The sequence below is a fragment of the Polyodon spathula genome, chromosome 6 (assembly GCF_017654505.1).
Source record: "Polyodon spathula isolate WHYD16114869_AA chromosome 6, ASM1765450v1, whole genome shotgun sequence".
NCBI classification, from domain to species: Eukaryota; Metazoa; Chordata; class Actinopteri; order Acipenseriformes; family Polyodontidae; genus Polyodon; species Polyodon spathula.
This window is the reverse complement of record NC_054539.1, coordinates 23,576,566-23,594,636: the sequence shown is the minus strand read 5'-3', so window position 1 is coordinate 23,594,636 and position 18,071 is coordinate 23,576,566. Positions and strand designations below refer to the sequence as shown.

At 35.2% G+C, this 18,071-nt stretch overlaps 1 protein-coding gene across 4 annotated transcripts; it reads left to right on the top strand.

Annotated features, from left to right (window-relative positions):
* Positions 1 to 1,680: 1,680 nt before the first annotated feature.
* Positions 1,681 to 17,408, top strand: fbxo25 (F-box protein 25). Of its 4 annotated transcripts, none has more exons than XM_041252605.1 (11): positions 1,681 to 2,035; positions 2,244 to 2,378; positions 6,635 to 6,738; positions 7,266 to 7,315; positions 7,410 to 7,502; positions 7,800 to 7,893; positions 9,312 to 9,496; positions 11,687 to 11,869; positions 12,900 to 13,043; positions 15,774 to 15,800; positions 16,113 to 17,408. In XM_041252605.1, the coding sequence occupies exons 2-11, from the start codon at positions 2,251 to 2,253 to the stop codon at positions 16,200 to 16,202; spliced, it is 1,098 nt and encodes a 365-aa protein (XP_041108539.1). In that variant the 5' UTR covers positions 1,681 to 2,035; positions 2,244 to 2,250; the 3' UTR covers positions 16,203 to 17,408. The 4 variants fall into 4 exon arrangements, with proteins under 4 accessions (XP_041108539.1, XP_041108538.1, XP_041108537.1 ...); XM_041252603.1 differs by having other exon boundaries at positions 1,682 to 2,111; XM_041252604.1 differs by having other exon boundaries at positions 1,681 to 2,378.
* The last annotated feature ends 663 nt before the right edge of the window (positions 17,409 to 18,071 follow it).

Here is an 18,071-nt window from a genome sequence, read left to right as displayed (position 1 = left end):
AAGTAGATAAATTCAAATTCCCCTGCCCAAGCATTACATTACTGAGTTACAGTACCATATTTTTTAGTGCAGTGCACATTGTGCTAATGACTGAGCAGTTTCATTTAATCACTTGCATTGTGCGTCCCCTTGTAAAACATGCACCTGTCGTAAAGCACGCTGCTCTGGTATGCTAAAATCACAGGGGTAAAGCAAGGAATAATACCAGCAGAATCAATCATACATATACTACATGTAGTATATCAATGTATCAGTTAAGCATGTACACAACACTCTTTATAAATTCAGACAATCCCAATATAAAATCATAAGCCTTGACTGTAACATCAGCTTTTGCTGACAGCTGCAAGAAAAATAGAAAATACACTTATTTCATTATTTTTTTTTTTTTAAGTCCTGGTGTAATTTAATCTTGCTTTGAAGGGATTTGAACTTCATACAAAAAATGAGCACAAGATGGCAGTGTCTACATTATTAAAACAGATCTGATGATTTATAGTACAACAAGGCTGCTCATTCTGAAAGATAACTGGTAACAATATTAATCATAATACATCCCTGAGTAATAGTTACTTGAAATTATATCCCTGTGGATCTTCTTTGAGGACTACCTTTGTTGTAACGCCAATCATACCATATGAACTAGTACAAAATCAAGATGCATCAGTTTATCTGTAACGTTAAACATGTACCGTCAAGACAAATTATTAACTTATTGACGGAAGAGCCAGTGACAATGTTAATAAAGACATTTAAAAGCATTGATTTTCACTCCTTTTCAAGTTCCTTTTTGTAACAGAGTATCTTGGTTTGGGGATCTGTTCAAATGAATATTGGATCTTAATATTGTCACTGTTTAGAGAAATAAAATAGCTTTGTACCATACAATGCCTGTGAATGACATCGGTATATTTACTTCTCTCTAAAAAATATGTAAGTTTGGCTTGTGGGGGTATGGTAGTTTTAATTAAATTTTAAACTACTATATGTTTAAATTGTAATAGTTCAATGGTGAATTGAAATATAGTTTAAGAGGACATGCAGGTGTTTTAACGTGTATAGTCAAAGATAGTCAATATACCGATATTCCTAGTTAGTCTTACCATGGCGAGTTACTCACTTTCTCTTCAATCTCCCAAATTGAATTATGTACTCATATTTGTAGAGGAAATAGTTATATTCCTAGGCAGTGGCATTTTAAAGTTTTTTTTTTTTTTTAGTTAGGTTTTAAAATAATAAAATATGACTTTAAATAACTTTTAAAAAATAACCTTTTTAGTAAGTTTGGATTGGGTTTCATTGTTGCTTGCGCTGCGAAACAGGGAAACAAAATGGTGGTTTTAAGTACACTAAAACAAAAGGAAAGGCTGTTATGATTGTGTATGTACTCGTTTCAGCAATCAAGTAAACCATTTGGATGTGTTAATGTCTTCTTGTGCATGTGAATATACGCAGCAACAAATCGTACATTTACCAAATCGCAAGATCACTTTAATTCCCCATCAAGAACCACAGAACCAAAACACAGTGACATGTGCAGACCTGCAGTCACGTGTGCCACAGATCGCTTAACAAAACAAAGCCCGTTCAACGCCACATGATTGACAACTCCATAGCCCAATTAGAACTTCTAAATTGGGTAGCAACAGTGTAAATAGGGAATCCTGGCCAATAAAAATAAGCGAGTAGGCGTTACACATTCCACTGAAGATCTGTTTACTTCCGTCAACAATTCTGGGAGAAAGACAAGGGTGTTTGAGAAAGAACAAAGAGAGATATTGTCCTATTAAAAACAGTAGTGTTATTTATCACAAATAGTTTATAAACCGCTATCTTATAATAACACGTAATATAAAGTTGTATTTTTATGCTGACAATCCATAGATTGGTGCTGCCGTGCGTTTTTGTTTTTCTTACTTCGTTCGCCAATGCTGTCTTGTTTTTTTAATGATATATATTTGATCTTTTTTTGCAGCCTACACGGACTGTTTTTGTGAACGACTGTAACCAGTGTATTTCCAAGTACTGTATACCAGTAGGTTGAATCTGTGCGCAAAATTTGATTCAATTTATATTTTTGTCATCACAAAAGATTTGTTGTAACGTAACAGGTATGGTGAAATAACTTCTACTAACGCGACTTTACCGTGTCCACCAAAACTTGTCATTTCCTGTCCTGTGCACAGAGAAAAAGATTGCTATGTATTTATTTGTACTTGTATTGGTGTAAATTGTATTCGTAGGTGAAGGATGCCATTCTTGGGTCAGGATTGGAGGTCTCCTGGATGGAGCTGGGTAAAAACTGAGGACGGCTGGAAGCGCTTTGAGTTCTTTAGCCATGATTTGGAAGACAACAGTACCGAGCTAGAACTGAAAGAGTAAGTAATAACCGTGTGATTAGAAGTAAGTGGTGTTTTAAAAATGAAGTTGTGCTCATTTTTACTTGCATTCCTAAAACACACGCCTCATTAAATGCATATTATATTGCATTTATGATTCACCCAATACGAGCCACTTCTTGGGAGTCAAGGTGAACTCGGTTGTTGTAAATGTAGCCCCCATTGAACACCACTTACTCTTTTGCCTAGGGTAGACATTCAAAGTTATCTTGAAGTGGGGGTGCATAAAGAACTACACGCGCAGCAAAATGGAAATCTGCACATGGAGGCTGTCAACAAAAGAAGAGGCTGTGTAGTAACACCTCATTAAGATGCCAAAAACATCAATGTTGGCACATCGACTTTAGGTTAAATAACTTATCGTATTCTTGTTTCAGCTCACCCCCATCCATAGACATTAAGAGAGTCACTGTAACTTGTGTTAGCAGTACTGTTCAAATATAGTTATCCATTGTCTCGGTATACATACCCTTGCACCTTTAAAACCTGTTATAGACATAGTACAGCACAGTATCAGAATTTAACATTTTTTTATGCTGCAGTTTTTTGGGGTGAAAGTAGTTAATATTGTACATAATAAGGATCAAGTGGTTGATGTTAAGGCCATGAACAGTTGTTGTGTTACAAAGTACAGAAATGAAAACAAAAGTTTTCAGGACATATAACATACTTAAAATATAAACAAGAAAGCATTCTGACTGCAGGTTACTTATCTTTTCACTCAACTCTTCCTGTTTGTAGATAAATAATTTGTCAAACAAAACATGTTTTCTAACTTGTCTTGGGTTTTGCTCTGGATCTTATGTCTGTTACTGTTGCATTGCCCACCTTTAACAAAGGTCCATTATCTGCTTGAGTACTGTACATATGGCCCCCAGCCAAGCTTTAGCTTTATGCTTGGCAAAGGTACCCTTTGTACTTCAAGGTCACGTGTCCAGTCCATAGCTTTTTAGGTTAACCCTTTGTTGATGACAAAAATTGAGCTCACGTGGAAGGCGAAATGCGGTGCACCCCACACACAAACATAGTTAACTTATAAAATCAACATAAAAGACAGGTCGCGTTAACGCAAAATTTAAACTAATTATTAAAATCTAGGTATGTGTTACGTACTTAACTTACACTCTCAGCCACTCCGCTGAGTACGCTCTCTAACTCTTAAGGCCTGGTCACGCAGGCAACCTTTATCAACACATTTGTTGCCTGCGTGTTGCCTTGCAGTTCGCGGTGGTCACACGAGATGTAAACATGCTGCAAAGGAAGACTATGATATAAAAATGTACTAATTACATTATCAAACCTGTAGCTCCTTCTTTCTGTTAAAGAAAGAGGTGTACATTAGTAGAATTATTTAGTTAGTAGGTCTACATATTTAATGTAGCATAATATTAGCATCAGTTCACCGCGCACAAGCGACCCTTGCGGGTCTGCAGTGGAGCCATTCAGATCAGTCTTGTCCTATGGCACTGTAGGTCTGATTGCTTCACTGGGGATCCGCAGTGCGAAAAAAGATGGCTTGGCAGGGACACGTTTCGGTGGACGCTTGTGTCAGCCGTCGTTTCCCTAGTTCCAGGGGAGTTGCAGCAGTGAATCATTGGCAATTTTAAATTGTGGAGAAAAATGGGATAAAAAATTATTGGCAACGACTAAATTTAAAAAAAAATAATAATAATAATATCATCAGTAATAAAACAAACAAATGAGATGGATGCAGTAATTGTATCACTTAAATATGCGATTAAAACCAAGATTAATATTTTTTTTAATTGCGATTAATTTTTTAATTGTTTGACAGCCCTAATTAATTTATATATAATAGTGTGTAATATTCTCTCTTCCTACATCACCTTGCTTCTCATCAATATTGGCTTTGTCTGCTAGCAGGAGCATCCTGTGGTCCTGTGTTGTTGTGGATAAGACATATACTTTACACCACCCTATGAAGGCAGAATGAGGTGCAAATGCACTCCAAAAAATTATGTATAGTGAATATAGTCAACTGTAGTATTGTCATGTTTAAAAACATAAAGTACAGTTCACTGTTTTGGGGAAATTGTTTTTGGAGTAGGGTTTACTGTTTTATATATGTCTATACACTAAATTAAATTTCAAAAAGCCATTTAATCTCTGACCGGGGGTTCTGGGTTGAAGTACAGGAAACACATGACCACCTCATCAGTTTCACTTTCAGATACAATTTGTTAAAAATGTATATTTGTTTGAAGTAGTGGGTGCTTTCAAAATCTTGGTAGTATTGTGTATAGACTACAATGTTTTGACATACTATGGCAAAAAAAACAACTTGCAAGCAAAAGTTATTTTCAGCAGTTTTGCTTAGAACTGTTAATCATGTGAAGTTTTAATTTTCTTTGCAACTTAACTGCAGTAACCTGTAATTATGGGGAGTTCCTTCCTACAGCATCACACCACTGGTTTTTAAATGAAGCCTACACTATTTAATCTTAACTAACCTAGTTTTTATTTTAGAAAAGGAAACATGGGCATTTGTTTTTTGTGCATCTGGATGCCATTGAGTCCGTACAATCAGCTACAGTTAAATGATTCTTAGTTTTCAGCATCTTGTGGTCAAAGTCTTTTACTTTTACACATTCGAAAGTGGCAGTCCAAGTGACATGGGTCTTGTATTTAGCATGGTTAGTATCTTGTTTATTATTTTTAGACTCAGACTTATTAACCGTTATGACTTTCAAAACGAAACACACATCACGGCTCACCTTTACAGTCTACTCATTGTTTTTACCCACATAACATCCCCCCATCAGATTTTAGTGTTCATTATGTAATGGAACAGCTGCTTCTGCATCAGTCAGTTGCACTTAATTTAATGTTTGACTTATTGCACATTGTTGAACACTTTTGATCTTCGGAGTGATGATAATTTGCATGTTATGCCTTTCATGTTATTTATTTGATGACTAGGGATAGAACATTTACAGTGTTTCCATTTAATTATTACTACATCTTCATAGGCTTATCAGCTTTGAACATGTTAATATACACATGAAGGATGTTTGTTTTAGTGCCACTGGTACAGATTGTATTCTAACCTGTGGTACAGAACAGAAATACAAAATTGGTCCAAAAAAAAAAAAAAGTGGATATTTCTCATGCAAATTGACCCGCACATTATGCTATATATCTGTTTGAATATATTGAAAAATACATTTTGTTAATGGCTGTCGAGATGGTGCTTTTTATCACTTGTACTAGTTAGTAGTTAGAATTGATAACAGCATTCTGCTGTCATGGACTGATAGCACTGGTTGGTTAAATGACTGCTTTATGGATAATGTGTGGCAAAGTGCCACCCCTGTGTGTATTTTGTGTTGTATGTTGTGTGTTAATGTTGGTGTATAGTCATTGGTACACAGGATATAAACGGGTCTGTGTAACACGAGTGTTTCAAATGTGTATTTGTGTTTAGGCACGAGGATTGCACAGCACTTCATGGATTAGTACAGCATATTTCCCTTGTGGCTAAATTGAATTGACCAGTCCTTGTATTTCAATTTGGAAACACATTTTTGGTATCTGTCTCAGGGCTGAAGATTTTGAGGGAAAAAATGTGTTGTGTTAAACAATGTGCAGCAATTTTACCTTTTTTTTTTTTTTTTTTTTTTTTTTTTTTTTTTCAGTACAGTATGAAATTGCACTGTTTTGGGATTAAACTAATCCTGGTTGCTGCTTAACTAGGATTAGTTAAAAAGTGAAGAGAATTTAGCAGAATAGATCCACAGAGATTCAGCATCTATTTTCCAGGATGATGTTCTTACCAGTTAATAAAGATAATAGAATGGAAGACTTATTAAGCGACGCCACAGTTTTTACATTTTATTATAAAACGATTCAGTACCACCAACCAATCACCTTCCAGCTCTAGCGGGCTACTATCAGACAGTAGATGCCCACTGGAATGTCACAGAATCATCTGACTCAAATTTAAAATCAATCCATGTAAGTGCCAGTTTTTTCACTTTGACTTGCTGCATTTAAAGCTCAGTTCACATCTGTTGGACTGCAAATACTAAACGAAGACACAGTTGGTTCACTTGTATTCATACATCAAAACCTCGATAATCGCATGGTTGTTTCACACATTCTTTTTATTTTTTTTTCAGAACTTTATGCAGTTTTAAAGTTCAAAATTCAAAGTGATGGAAAATATTGATATTTAAAATAACATGGATTGATCAATGCATTATGTATCCAATTAGGTTGCAAGATGAAAATAAAGAAAATCTGTTTACTGGTGATGATTGTGAAGCTGCAGCCAAAAAAAGAAAAAAAGATAATTTCAACAACAACGCAAAATCTCATTGTAAGTATTTGTAAATTTAAAAAAAAGGAGTTGGTGCAAACTTTCGTCAAAAACACTGGTTCATTCAGTGAACACTTTCTCAAGGAATACATTTTAATTCTAGTGCTGCTCTTCTAGCGGCTTTTACAAATGAAAATGAAAAAAAAAACACAGTGTAAAAGAATCTTGGGACTCGCATGTATTCTGCGATCCTCATGGTCAAGGACTATCATGCAAGAAAAATAAACTTTACAAAGTTGCCACCACCATATTTCAGAAGCATTTTGAGATAGTGGCTTAATATTGTATTTACTGTTTCAGAGGTTTAAAAAAAAAAAGGGATGAAATATGTAGCTCTCTCAAGGGGAAATACTTTATTTTTACCAGCTGTTTGATACATTTAATAGTTTGTGATATGTATTTTTTTTTTGTTAACATATATATATATATATATATATTATATATATATATATATATATATATATATATATATATATATATATATTTATTTATTTATTTATTTATTTATTTATTTAAATTTGTCTAAGTTTTCTATCAGGAGAAGTGGATTTATGTTCAAAAGGAAAGTACGAGAGAAGTGAGTGTTCTACTATAAAGACATTTTCCAAACTTTTATTTTAATGTAAATCCATTATCTGAAGTCAAAAATTCTGCTTTAATCCTGTTTTCAGAGACATGGTTACTGTACATTAGGAGAAGCTTTTAACCGCTTGGATTTTTCCAGTGCTATACAAGATATCCGACGGTTCAACTATGTTGTTAAAGTAAGTGGCTATTTATTATATTAAATATAACAGGTTGCTTTTATTTTTGTTTATTTAATTAGGACAGGTCGAAATAAATCTAGAACTTTTAATACCATTAAAGCAATATTACACAGATTATTTCAGCATAGTTTACAGCAAGTCCTCCAAACACAGACGAGGAATCAAGTCAGTACTTTGTGAAGGTAGTAATTGTAACAATATGCAAGGCACCAGTGCTTTAAAAAATACTGAAATCTGCTACATCTGCATGTTACTGAGCCTGCTGTTTTAACATATGTTTTGTTTGGTTTTTAGTTGGTGCAGCTAATTGCAAAATCCCAGTTAACATCTTTGAGCGGAGCTGCTCAAAAAAACTACTTTAATGTTCTGGAGAAGATTGTTCGAAAAGGTAAGACTAATTACTCGACACGCACAAATAAGCCACAGTCATAATGAGGGGTCGCAATAGCAGATGCATTTACAGCCCGGAGGTGAGTCAAGTTAGGAGTACAGAGAGCAGTAGGCGCTGTATAAGATTTTACAAACCTTAATACGTGCATACGTGATGAGGGTACCCCACTATGGTCCAGGCAGCAAAACGGACTCTTCCGGATGCCAAAACCTCTCTCGATGACACGTCGCATTGCTACATCGGCCTGGTTGTAGCGAACTTGAGCATCTAATTTAATTAATATGCCCTAATTTAATTAATATGTTCTTTACAGTGAATTATCTGCAATTATTTTATAGGTGCTTTGACAATTCAGAATGGGTGAGCTGTTAATGACTCGCTTCTACAATGGTTTGCACCTTAAGCTTTTGGAGGGTCAGCAATTGCAATTACATCTCATTATAATGTTTCTGCCTGCTTAGTATCCCAGACCCTCGCCCAGTTCCGTGCTTGTTTCTTCATTTGTATGCATTTCAATACCATTTAAATGGATTAATGATGGCAAAGTGCTAATTTGATAATGGGTGCAGAACAGCAGGTGAAAAACATTCTTTACATACACTACATTTTTTTGTGACTGTTAAAGTCCCACTTTACGCCAACTAAACACCTACTAAATATCTGTGTATTGCAGCCGCAAGTCACTTTGAATGTATCCTTACATCGGCCCCTAAATATGTTGGTGACCTTGACGCTTTGATGGACAAAGACAGCCTATTGTCTTTATATTTGATAAACAGCTGTATTCCATGATTCTCTGATAAGTTCCATTACAAGTGTTGGCCAGTTAAAATTAACTTTTGTCATGATATGCTGAAATAAAGTTGGTGAAAGTAACTGGCTTGCATCCAGTTGTTTGATTTCTACAACTTGTCATTCAAACTGGAGAATAGTTGCTATTACTGTTGTGGTTACTGTATTGCCGTTGACAGCAAACACTATTCTTGTTGTGAGAAGCAGACTAGTCTGCTTTAAGAGATAATATTCAGAGGTTGTGTACTATAAAGAGATTTTCTTTCATCGAGCAGAAAATAGGTAAAGTACATAAATGTCGTATTTGCTTATTTACCAGTGGATTGAATTGGAACAGATAAAACATAGTTTTAACAATAAAATTTGAGATTAGGGACTGCCTGTTGGCCAGTTAGGTTAAAGGAAATCTCTGATCCATTTTCTAATTTTATATTAAGTTATTTTGTGTGAAAGGTATCCTGTATTATAAGAGACCTAATTTTACACAGTTTGAGAAGCCAGAACCTTATTAAGAGACATCTTGCGCAAATGGATATTTTCTTATAAATTCAAAAGGAAATAAAATTTGGTCAGGACTTGTGCAGGAAAATCTGATCATGGTGCATATGTTGCTTGTTTTGCAGTCCTTGATGACCAGCAGAATCCTAGGTTGATCAAAGACCTCCTTCATGACCTTGGTTCCACACTCTGTATTCTTATCAGAGAAGTAGGCAAGTCGGTGTTGGTGGGTAACATCAATATATGGATCTGTCGCTTAGAGACGATAATCAACTGGCAGCAGCAGCTGTCCAACTTTCAGATACCTAAGGTACAACTCATTGAACTTTTAATTTTGGGCAATTTGGTAATTGTATTTTGTCAATAAATGTATTGAATGCTTTAAAATACAATGTGACTTGGGGCCCAATTTTGAAGGTTATTGGCACCCAATTATGGGGTGTTGGGTGTGTGCAAATGGGCCTAGTCAGACTTCCCTGAGTTTTTACGACTGCGCTACCACCTGGTATTGTCAAAAAATGTTGGGAGTAGCACCTTTTTCACCTAAGCGAAGACAGGCTAAAAGTTAATCATTTAACTCTAGAAATACCATTAGCCGATAACTCGCTTGTCCCCATACACTAGAAGCCAATAAAGAGGCTTGCTCAGTTGATCACAAATGCACAAGCCGGCAAAGTGGCCTGCAAGCATCATGTGTTAAAAGCTTTATGTAAAGCTTTGATCGGTTAACATCAACAGCCATACAGAAAGGGATTGGGAGTACTCCTTATTAATGTATGAGCAGTGTATGGTTGAGCTGCACTGCCTGTAATATTGTCATGAATCGGCTGTTCAGCCAACCAATTAGCATTGCTGTGTGGGGGATGGCATTTGTGTTTCAATCAATTAGCACAAAGGATGGGGGGGGGGGGGGGGGGTGCGTTTTGTTTCAACCTATCAGCACCAAGCATTGACCTGCTTTTAGAGAGCGTTTACTTTCCGAAAGTCTCGTAGCAGCTAGTTTCACTGTGATAATTGAGCTCAGCAATGTCTGATGACAAATGTGAAAAACGTTGTCTAGCATCAAGCACTACATTTAAAACAAAGCCGAGCAAGGAATATTTTAACTTAACATACATATGTCAATGTATCTATCAATCAACAAGCCATATTATAACATTTTGTATATGTCATTGTTTGTGTTTGTTAAGCACTTCCCTTTAATAAACTGGAGGTGTGGTTTTACGAACTGGACTTTTTTAAACTTATTTTTTTGTACTGTAAAAATAACACTGTTAATGCTACAAATCATGTAAAACAATTGAATACTGCATATAAGTGGACTATTTGAAACAGAGGCATTGTTTCTAGGAAAAAAGATTACATAATACAGAAGACGACTAATGTCCAGACATTTGTTACCAGATACGTTCCTTTAGATTTAACACATTTTTAAAGCTTGTAGGTTTCATTATTTATGATTTATTATGCAATCACATCAGCTAAAATGCATTACGTTATTTCACTTTGTGAACCACCTTTCAGGTTATATTTTTTATTTATTTATTTTTAAATAAACCTTGAAAGCATGCAAAGATGAACGCAGTGCAAAATCAAAGGATGGTTTTGGCTCCATCTTTTTTGTAATCATTATTATCATTTTCTCTAAATAAAAAAGAAGGCAATTGCTTTCAAATTTCCCTGATCACACATCAACTGTTCTTTACTTCTGGTTTCTAAATCAAACTTATATGCTGACATATCATGTCGTTTGCAATAATAACAAGCAAGTTATACCAATATTAAATAAAGGTAAACAAGTAATACTGCAAATAAATTATACTAAAGTGAAAGTAAATACTATATATACACATTTAGTTCACTGCAGGTATGCTGCTGTATCTTCCATTCTTCTCAATGCCCTCATAAGCATGGGATGTTTGCATAAAATGCTACTGGATACAAATGTCACTAGACAACCCCCCCCCCCCCCCCCCCCCGAAAAACAAACATTCCACAGTCTCAATACAGCATGTACACTAACAGACCAGGTTGAGGTAGATGTCAAGTCTTGACATACAAGAACGGCATGGCACTGCAAGTACTTTCTTTTCTGATGTACCTGGCCTTGGGCTGAAGTGGTTAATATATTAATAAAAACACAGAAAAGAAGGAAGAAGTTTTCCACATTAAATGGGAAATCTGTTTCTCTTAATCTGCCTCCCACTTTCCATTTATTGGCCAGCTCTAACCAAGTCATGATAATTTGACTCTGTTCAGAATTGCAAAACAAGGGCTTGCATTCCTTTTTATGGGTTTGTGTTTTGTGGTCTGAGAATAAAAAAAAAAAAACAACAACAAAAAAAAAAAAAAGCACAAAAGGCTACATAATCAATTCAAAAAAAAAATTGCAATATTTTCTGTAACATCTGTAAAAATTAATTGGGTAATGTAGTATATGTTTATTACCCATCAGTGAGTTGCCTACATTTAATTTTCATGTTTTTGTTTCTTAATTCAGCAAGTAAGCAATGGTATTACACTTGACGACCTCCCACTCCATATGCAAAACAACATTTTGTACAAGTTTTCTGATGGCTGGGATATTGTTAACCTTGGTCAAGTGACGTCAACTTTGCACATGCTTAGCGAAGACTGGCATCTGTGGAAAAAACTTTGCCAGTATCATTTTGCAGAGAAACAAGTAAGCTCACTATGCCTTTCAATATGTTGTGGGTTTTTTTTTTAAATTAATGTATCTTTTGTTTTTCTTATTATTTTACCAATCGAATAAAGGGTTTAATAGAAATGATGCAAAATGGAAATCTGACTTCACATGTAGCGCTTTGAACCCATGAGGGCTGAGAAAAAGCATAGCAGACTGATTGTTTCTTTAACAAAAGTGTGCAATCCAAATGTGAAAGCTGAAGAATTTTCCCTTTTACAGCACCAGCATAAAGAACCTATTTAAAAAAAAAAAAAAAAAGACAAAACAGTGAACCTGTACAGGGTTCTGTCAAGTACTGGATCACATAACACCCCAGATATCCAGAAGATCATATAATAACTCACCCTTTTACAAGAGTGTAAGACCAATGTCAAAGAAAAGTCACAGCTGACAGATTTGCCATTGTAAAATGAGCCATTAGCTAGACAAGAGATTAGCTACTAAGATGTTTGTAAGTCATCATCACATACCAGTGCAATTGTCTGAGGACAGAAGTATTTTCTGGAATGTGGGAAATCAAGGCATATTGTAGAGTGCAACATTCTAAAAATTGCAAGGTAAAACTTCTTTTCTTTTTTAGCAACTTTTTAACTGTAACATTTCATTACATTGAAAACATCATTATTTAAGGAGAATCAGAAGCTGCAGGGCTGTAATCTTCATCGGCTGCTACTTTAACATGTAACTGTAATAAATGTACATGCTGTGCTTGGTTCAAATTTGCATGATACGTTGAAAATGGTGGCAATTGCTATACTTACTGTCTTCAATGTTAAAACTTCTTCCCCATCCATTTTGATTTCTTATTAAATTACTTCGGAAAATGGGAACAAGAGTGGCCTGAAAATATGCTTTATTCCTTATACATTACTGGGATGTTAAATTTAAGCAATGTCATGCACATGATTATTGTTACAGTCTGAATTGGTCAGTTAGCTTAGTCTAGATATAAACTGTTTTGTCTTTGGTCTTTCATATAGGTAATACCTTTTGAAAATATTTTTAGTCCTGCAGGCACTTAATGTTGTCAGAAAAGGAACATGTGGACTGGAAACTGATGTACTTCACACTTCAGAAATATTACCCAAAGAAGGAACAATATGGTGACACATTGCAATTCTGCAGACATTGTAGTATTCTCTTTTGGAAGGTAAATAAAATGAAGTATAGTACTGTATTAGAGGAACAGCATTGTCATACTATTAGTGCCTTTTTGCATTCTTAAGGCCACTACACACCAGACGCAATGTCAGAGGTTTGAAAACTCCCAGATTTATAAAAGTATTACAAATTGCTATTGACAAAATATGAAGTGGAAATTATGAGTGTCTTCTCTGATGGTATTTCAACATATATGGCAATAGATCATACATAGTAGACTTATCCAGTTCCTTCAAAATGGATCTCCGTATCTTTATAATTGCAATGGTCTTTTTTATAAAGCTTTGGGTATTTTTGACAGTGATTCACCCTGTTCCCTAGTTGTCACTTGAAGAAATCACAAAAAATAGGAGTCAAACCTATTTATCTGACATGTCGCCTGTGGTGTAAAAGATACTTCTCTAAAGTGTTCTATTCATTTTGTTGCATCGCTGCACATTTTCGCTTGTCGCATTGCATCTGGTTTACAGCGGCCTTTACTTTCTGAAAATAAAATAATTGTGGCTATTAGCCAGAGTTCTAAAACGTTACAACAACCTTGCAGCAAACTTACAATTTTAATGTCTCTCTGCATTTGATTGCAAATAACTAATTATTTAACTTTTAGAAAATATGGCATCATGCTCTTGCTATGCCACTATCCCGTACTTGTTTAGTTGTATTCTTTTCCACTGTGCTGCATTCCTGCTTGTCTACCATGCCCTGCCAACTTGCTCTAGTTGCCCTTCTATTTTATTACATCCCAGATTCTGAACTATTACATAAAGCCTCTGATCCTATTTCCTGTTTTAAATTACTTCCTTAATAATCTGTTATAATCAATTTTTATACAAATATAGATTTTTTTAAATTATATAGTGTTACCTGGTGTTATTGGTTCTGTGCATGGATGACTAAGCAGTGCAAATAGGAGCATACTTGCCCCCACAGTAATTTTCCCTGCTGGTCAACCTGCTAACCTATACTAGAAAACAACTTGCATTTTCAGACCAGCCCTGTGTGTGTAACATGTGAAAAGTGCATCATATATAGACAGAAGGTAGAGCTTTGTTTCCGAATTAAGGGTTCTCTTTGTAGCCTACTGCAGCGGAATTAAATCATGTAACTTTAAATCCCTGTTCCATTAATCCTTCTTAAAGGAATTTTTCAGCACACTTATGTACAGCTGCCACTCAATTATCTGAAACTATGTATTATCCAAATACATTCAGTATGTAATTTTCAGATAAATCTGCCTGTAGGGGTAGGAAAGTAGGAACATGGCTAATGAACAATCAGTCTGCAGCATTTAAACCTGCCACTTTATTATTGTACATGTTAACTGCTGCTTCTGATTCTAAAATCAGTATGTGTAGTATGGGCTGTAAGATAAGTTACTGCATTCTAAATAAATAGTGGTCTGTGTTTTACTTATTGACAAATATATTTGTATACAGCCTTATGACTTACCTGAAAGGACCAAGTGCATTTTACCCTCCACCTGTCCTGAATTTGCTTATAATCAGGGGTGTGCCATCAGGGCCTTCAAGGTATTCTCTGCTAACCAGACAGCACCAGCTAAACTGTCAGCCGCAGTCAATTTAAAGTTCTTGCTTATGTGCTGCGAAACGTACTCCGAACGTTTTCCTGAAGGGCCTGCCATGCGATCAACCAATAGAAGAACTGCATTTTATCCGTGGCAGTCCAATCATTAGTGAAGAGGCGGGACAGGGTAAGCGGTGTAAGAATAGCTGAATTTCGCATGACATTGCTTATTATAGAGACTGTTATTAAAAATTATATTAAACATCAAAGTAATATTTCGAATTGCTTTTTAAACTTTTTTTTATTTATTTATTTAAATGTCATCAGACAACGGAGACATCATAGTCAATTTGGTTACAAATCAATTTTCAAGAAGAAAATTGGAGATTTGTTAAAATGGCAGGTATACACCACAAATACCCGAAGTGACAGGGGGAGGGAAGGGATATACTCTCCACTTCCAACATTCAAATTATGAAAGTTATCCATGGCTTACCGGTAGCTGTCAATCAAAAAAGTACACTGCTGGAACTGTATTTTGTTCAGCACAGAAAAAATGATATGGAACAGCACTGGATACAGCAATCTAGGCTGTCTATCAAAGTCAGCACAAAAACATGAGCCTTCCCAAAGTCAGTTGTGAGCCACCGTAACACTAAAACCTTTTGGACAAACCCAAATTGATGTTCAACTGGATGAGCAGAGGCATAGGGGTACAATACATCACAATGCGCAAGTATGAAAAAATCACGAGGTTCTTAAATGCTTGATTTGATTCTGTTTACCTTGACAAGCAAGAACTGGCATTTGGAGGACACGATGAAGGCACCAATTCCTCAAATAGACGTAATTATGTGGAATTATGTTCTCTGATTTCTGACTACGACAGCATGTTAAGCAATCGCTTGTCAACAGCCTCGGTATTCTCGGGTACCTCTAACAAGATTCAGAACAGGGGAGGCAGGCATTAACTCTACTACCCCAGTAGATTTTGTCACAGCATGCCCGCTTATAATTAATACAAATCTTGTACAAGGATTTCTAAGGAACATTTAGGTCTCCTTATTTAGAACATACAAGTATGTCATGCCTAACATTTATTATATATCAGAAAAGCTGCCCTCCCTTGCTAGTCTTTAACTTTTTCTTGTTTTCCCTTCATGCTTACTCCTTTCCTTTCTCCCTGATCTCAAAGGACTATCATCTTGCTTTATTATTCAAGGTACTTTATCAGTTTTCATCACAGTTGTGCCTGTTTATCTTAAATCTGTTTAGAATTTTGAGAAGTCCTGTTGTCCTATTACTGTATTTAGAAATATTATAAATAGCTTATACATTTGTGCGTTTTGTCATATTGTAACAATGTCACCCCTCATCCTTGAAATACTTCAGCGCACACACTGTAGGATTTTAGTATTGTGGTTTGACATTTAGCCTCAATCTAATCCAATACAGTTTTGATATAAACTGGAATACTTTGCGAGTGTTTTCTAACTCTTGAACAGATTTATGATGCAGTATGTTTCTTTTCTAGGATTCAGGACATCCCTGCACTGCTAACGATCCAGATAACTGCTTTATGCCAGTTTCACCACAGCACTTCATTGACCTCTTTAGGTTTTAGTCCATTCTGATACCTTTTTTGTTATTCGTGTAGAGAAAGGCAAACTTGTTGGTTGCTTGTCGTGTTTTATGTGCAATATTTGTTTATAAAATAAAAGGGCTCTGTGCGTATGTTGTATTGTGAAGGTAATTGCAAGTGATAGAAGACTCAGTGGAGCAGTGGACCTTGGCTGGAACACACACAAACATTTGTGTGAAGAGTAAATTCATAGTTTAAAGTGATGTTGAAAGAAAAAAAAGTTTGTGCAATTTGTTAATTAGAGGAAATCAAAGGATGGGCTTTTATTTCCTTCATAATGAACACGCGTAGACTGAAGCACGGTTTACACATTTAAAATGTTTACTTTTGTGTATTTCATTGAGGTGTTTAAATCTTACATTAACACTAAGATAATATTAATTTACCACAAAAAAGGAACAAAGAAAAATCATAATCATTATTTATGATAAATGCCTTTCATATCCTTTCTTTATATTTTGTATCCTACCTGTATAATTCCAACAGATAATGTAATGGTAGTAAGCAGTGCTTTAATGAGCGATACCATTACCAATTATGAAAAGGGTCTTGCTTCTGTTTTAATACTTTGGAGGCTTTTTATTTAATTTGATTTTCCTAATTCTTTTACTTGAGTCATCTGTGTTTTATAACCTGTGGGCATTTCAATGCAGTATTAAGGGAGTAGTTTGTCAAATCACTAGTTAAGAGCTTACAAGGGAAAAATGCTTTGAAGATACTTGAAGTTATTGATTTATACTATTCGATTTAGAATTTTGCATTTGCTTTATTTATGTCTCTGTTCCCTGTATATACAAGCAGAGTATATTGCACTTTGATATTCATCCTAATTCAAGTTCTGTTTAATGTCTGCTTGCATACCATGTCCTGTAACTTTGGCACTACTTACCATAGCCTATACTGTAAAACAAGAATTTTGGCCATTAGCAAAATTAAATTGCTGCAAAAAAATCCTGTTTTACAGTACCTCTTTTCATGGCTCGCATCATACTTCTGTCATAATTCCCATGCAAGTTAGAGGAAAATTCAAATTGCTTTTCATTTGTAGCATGTGTTATTCTGTTTTCTTTGTTGTGTTTTTTGTGAGTAGGATTTTGCTTCACTTAACACTGTATAGCAATAGAAGCTTCAATAACATGTAGCCTACTTTTGTTTCTTTTATATTTTACATTAAAATAGTTCTTTCCATTTTTAGTGTCCTCTGTTGTTTTTGCTTTGACTTTTTTTGTTATTTGTATTTTACTTTCAATACCTCACATTTCAGAACCAAGTTGAATGTATTATTTGATTTGGTAATGCCCTGAATTCTAATTAGATTACTCTGTATTCTGAGTTTATGGCAAAATGTGGTGGTGCCCTTGACCTTGACATCATTACTGCTGTGTTTCTGCCGTATTGCAATAATGTGTTTTAGCTTCCCTATGATGGAAACGAAAGTGAGTTAGCTTTACATATGTAATGTTAGGTCATGCATCTTATAATTTTGTTTAAATATTACTGAAGATCAAGATGGATGTATGGAACACATCAAAGAATGTTCTGTGTGATTTGCGCTGCACTCTGTCCTGAGTCACCCCTTGTGTTGCCAGTTAAACACAAGAGGAATGCAGGAGACAATAGTAATCCCACAATGAAAATAAATAAGTTTGCTTAAAGTCATGGCAGAGCAGCTGGTACATGAGTATGTAGTCAAACGACTGTATTAGAACTACCATCCTCAATGATGGAGAATAACAAATGTATTTGTTCTTGCATTATTTGTGTGGTGTTTTAATAATATTTAATCAAGTGACTTAATTATGAAAGTCTAGTAAAACAAGATAATCTAATCAATGTGCACAACTACAGTTA

Coding starts and splice junctions, on each gene's coding strand:
- fbxo25 (XM_041252605.1), top strand. CDS start 2,251: ATGCCATTCTTGGGTCAGGATTGGAGGTCTCCTGGATGGAGCTGGGTA. Junction 9,497..11,686: donor CCAACTTTCAGATACCTAAG/GTACAACTCATT, acceptor TTCTTAATTCAG/CAAGTAAGCAATGGTATTAC. Junction 15,801..16,112: donor ATCTTGCTTTATTATTCAAG/GTACTTTATCAG, acceptor TTTCTTTTCTAG/GATTCAGGACATCCCTGCAC.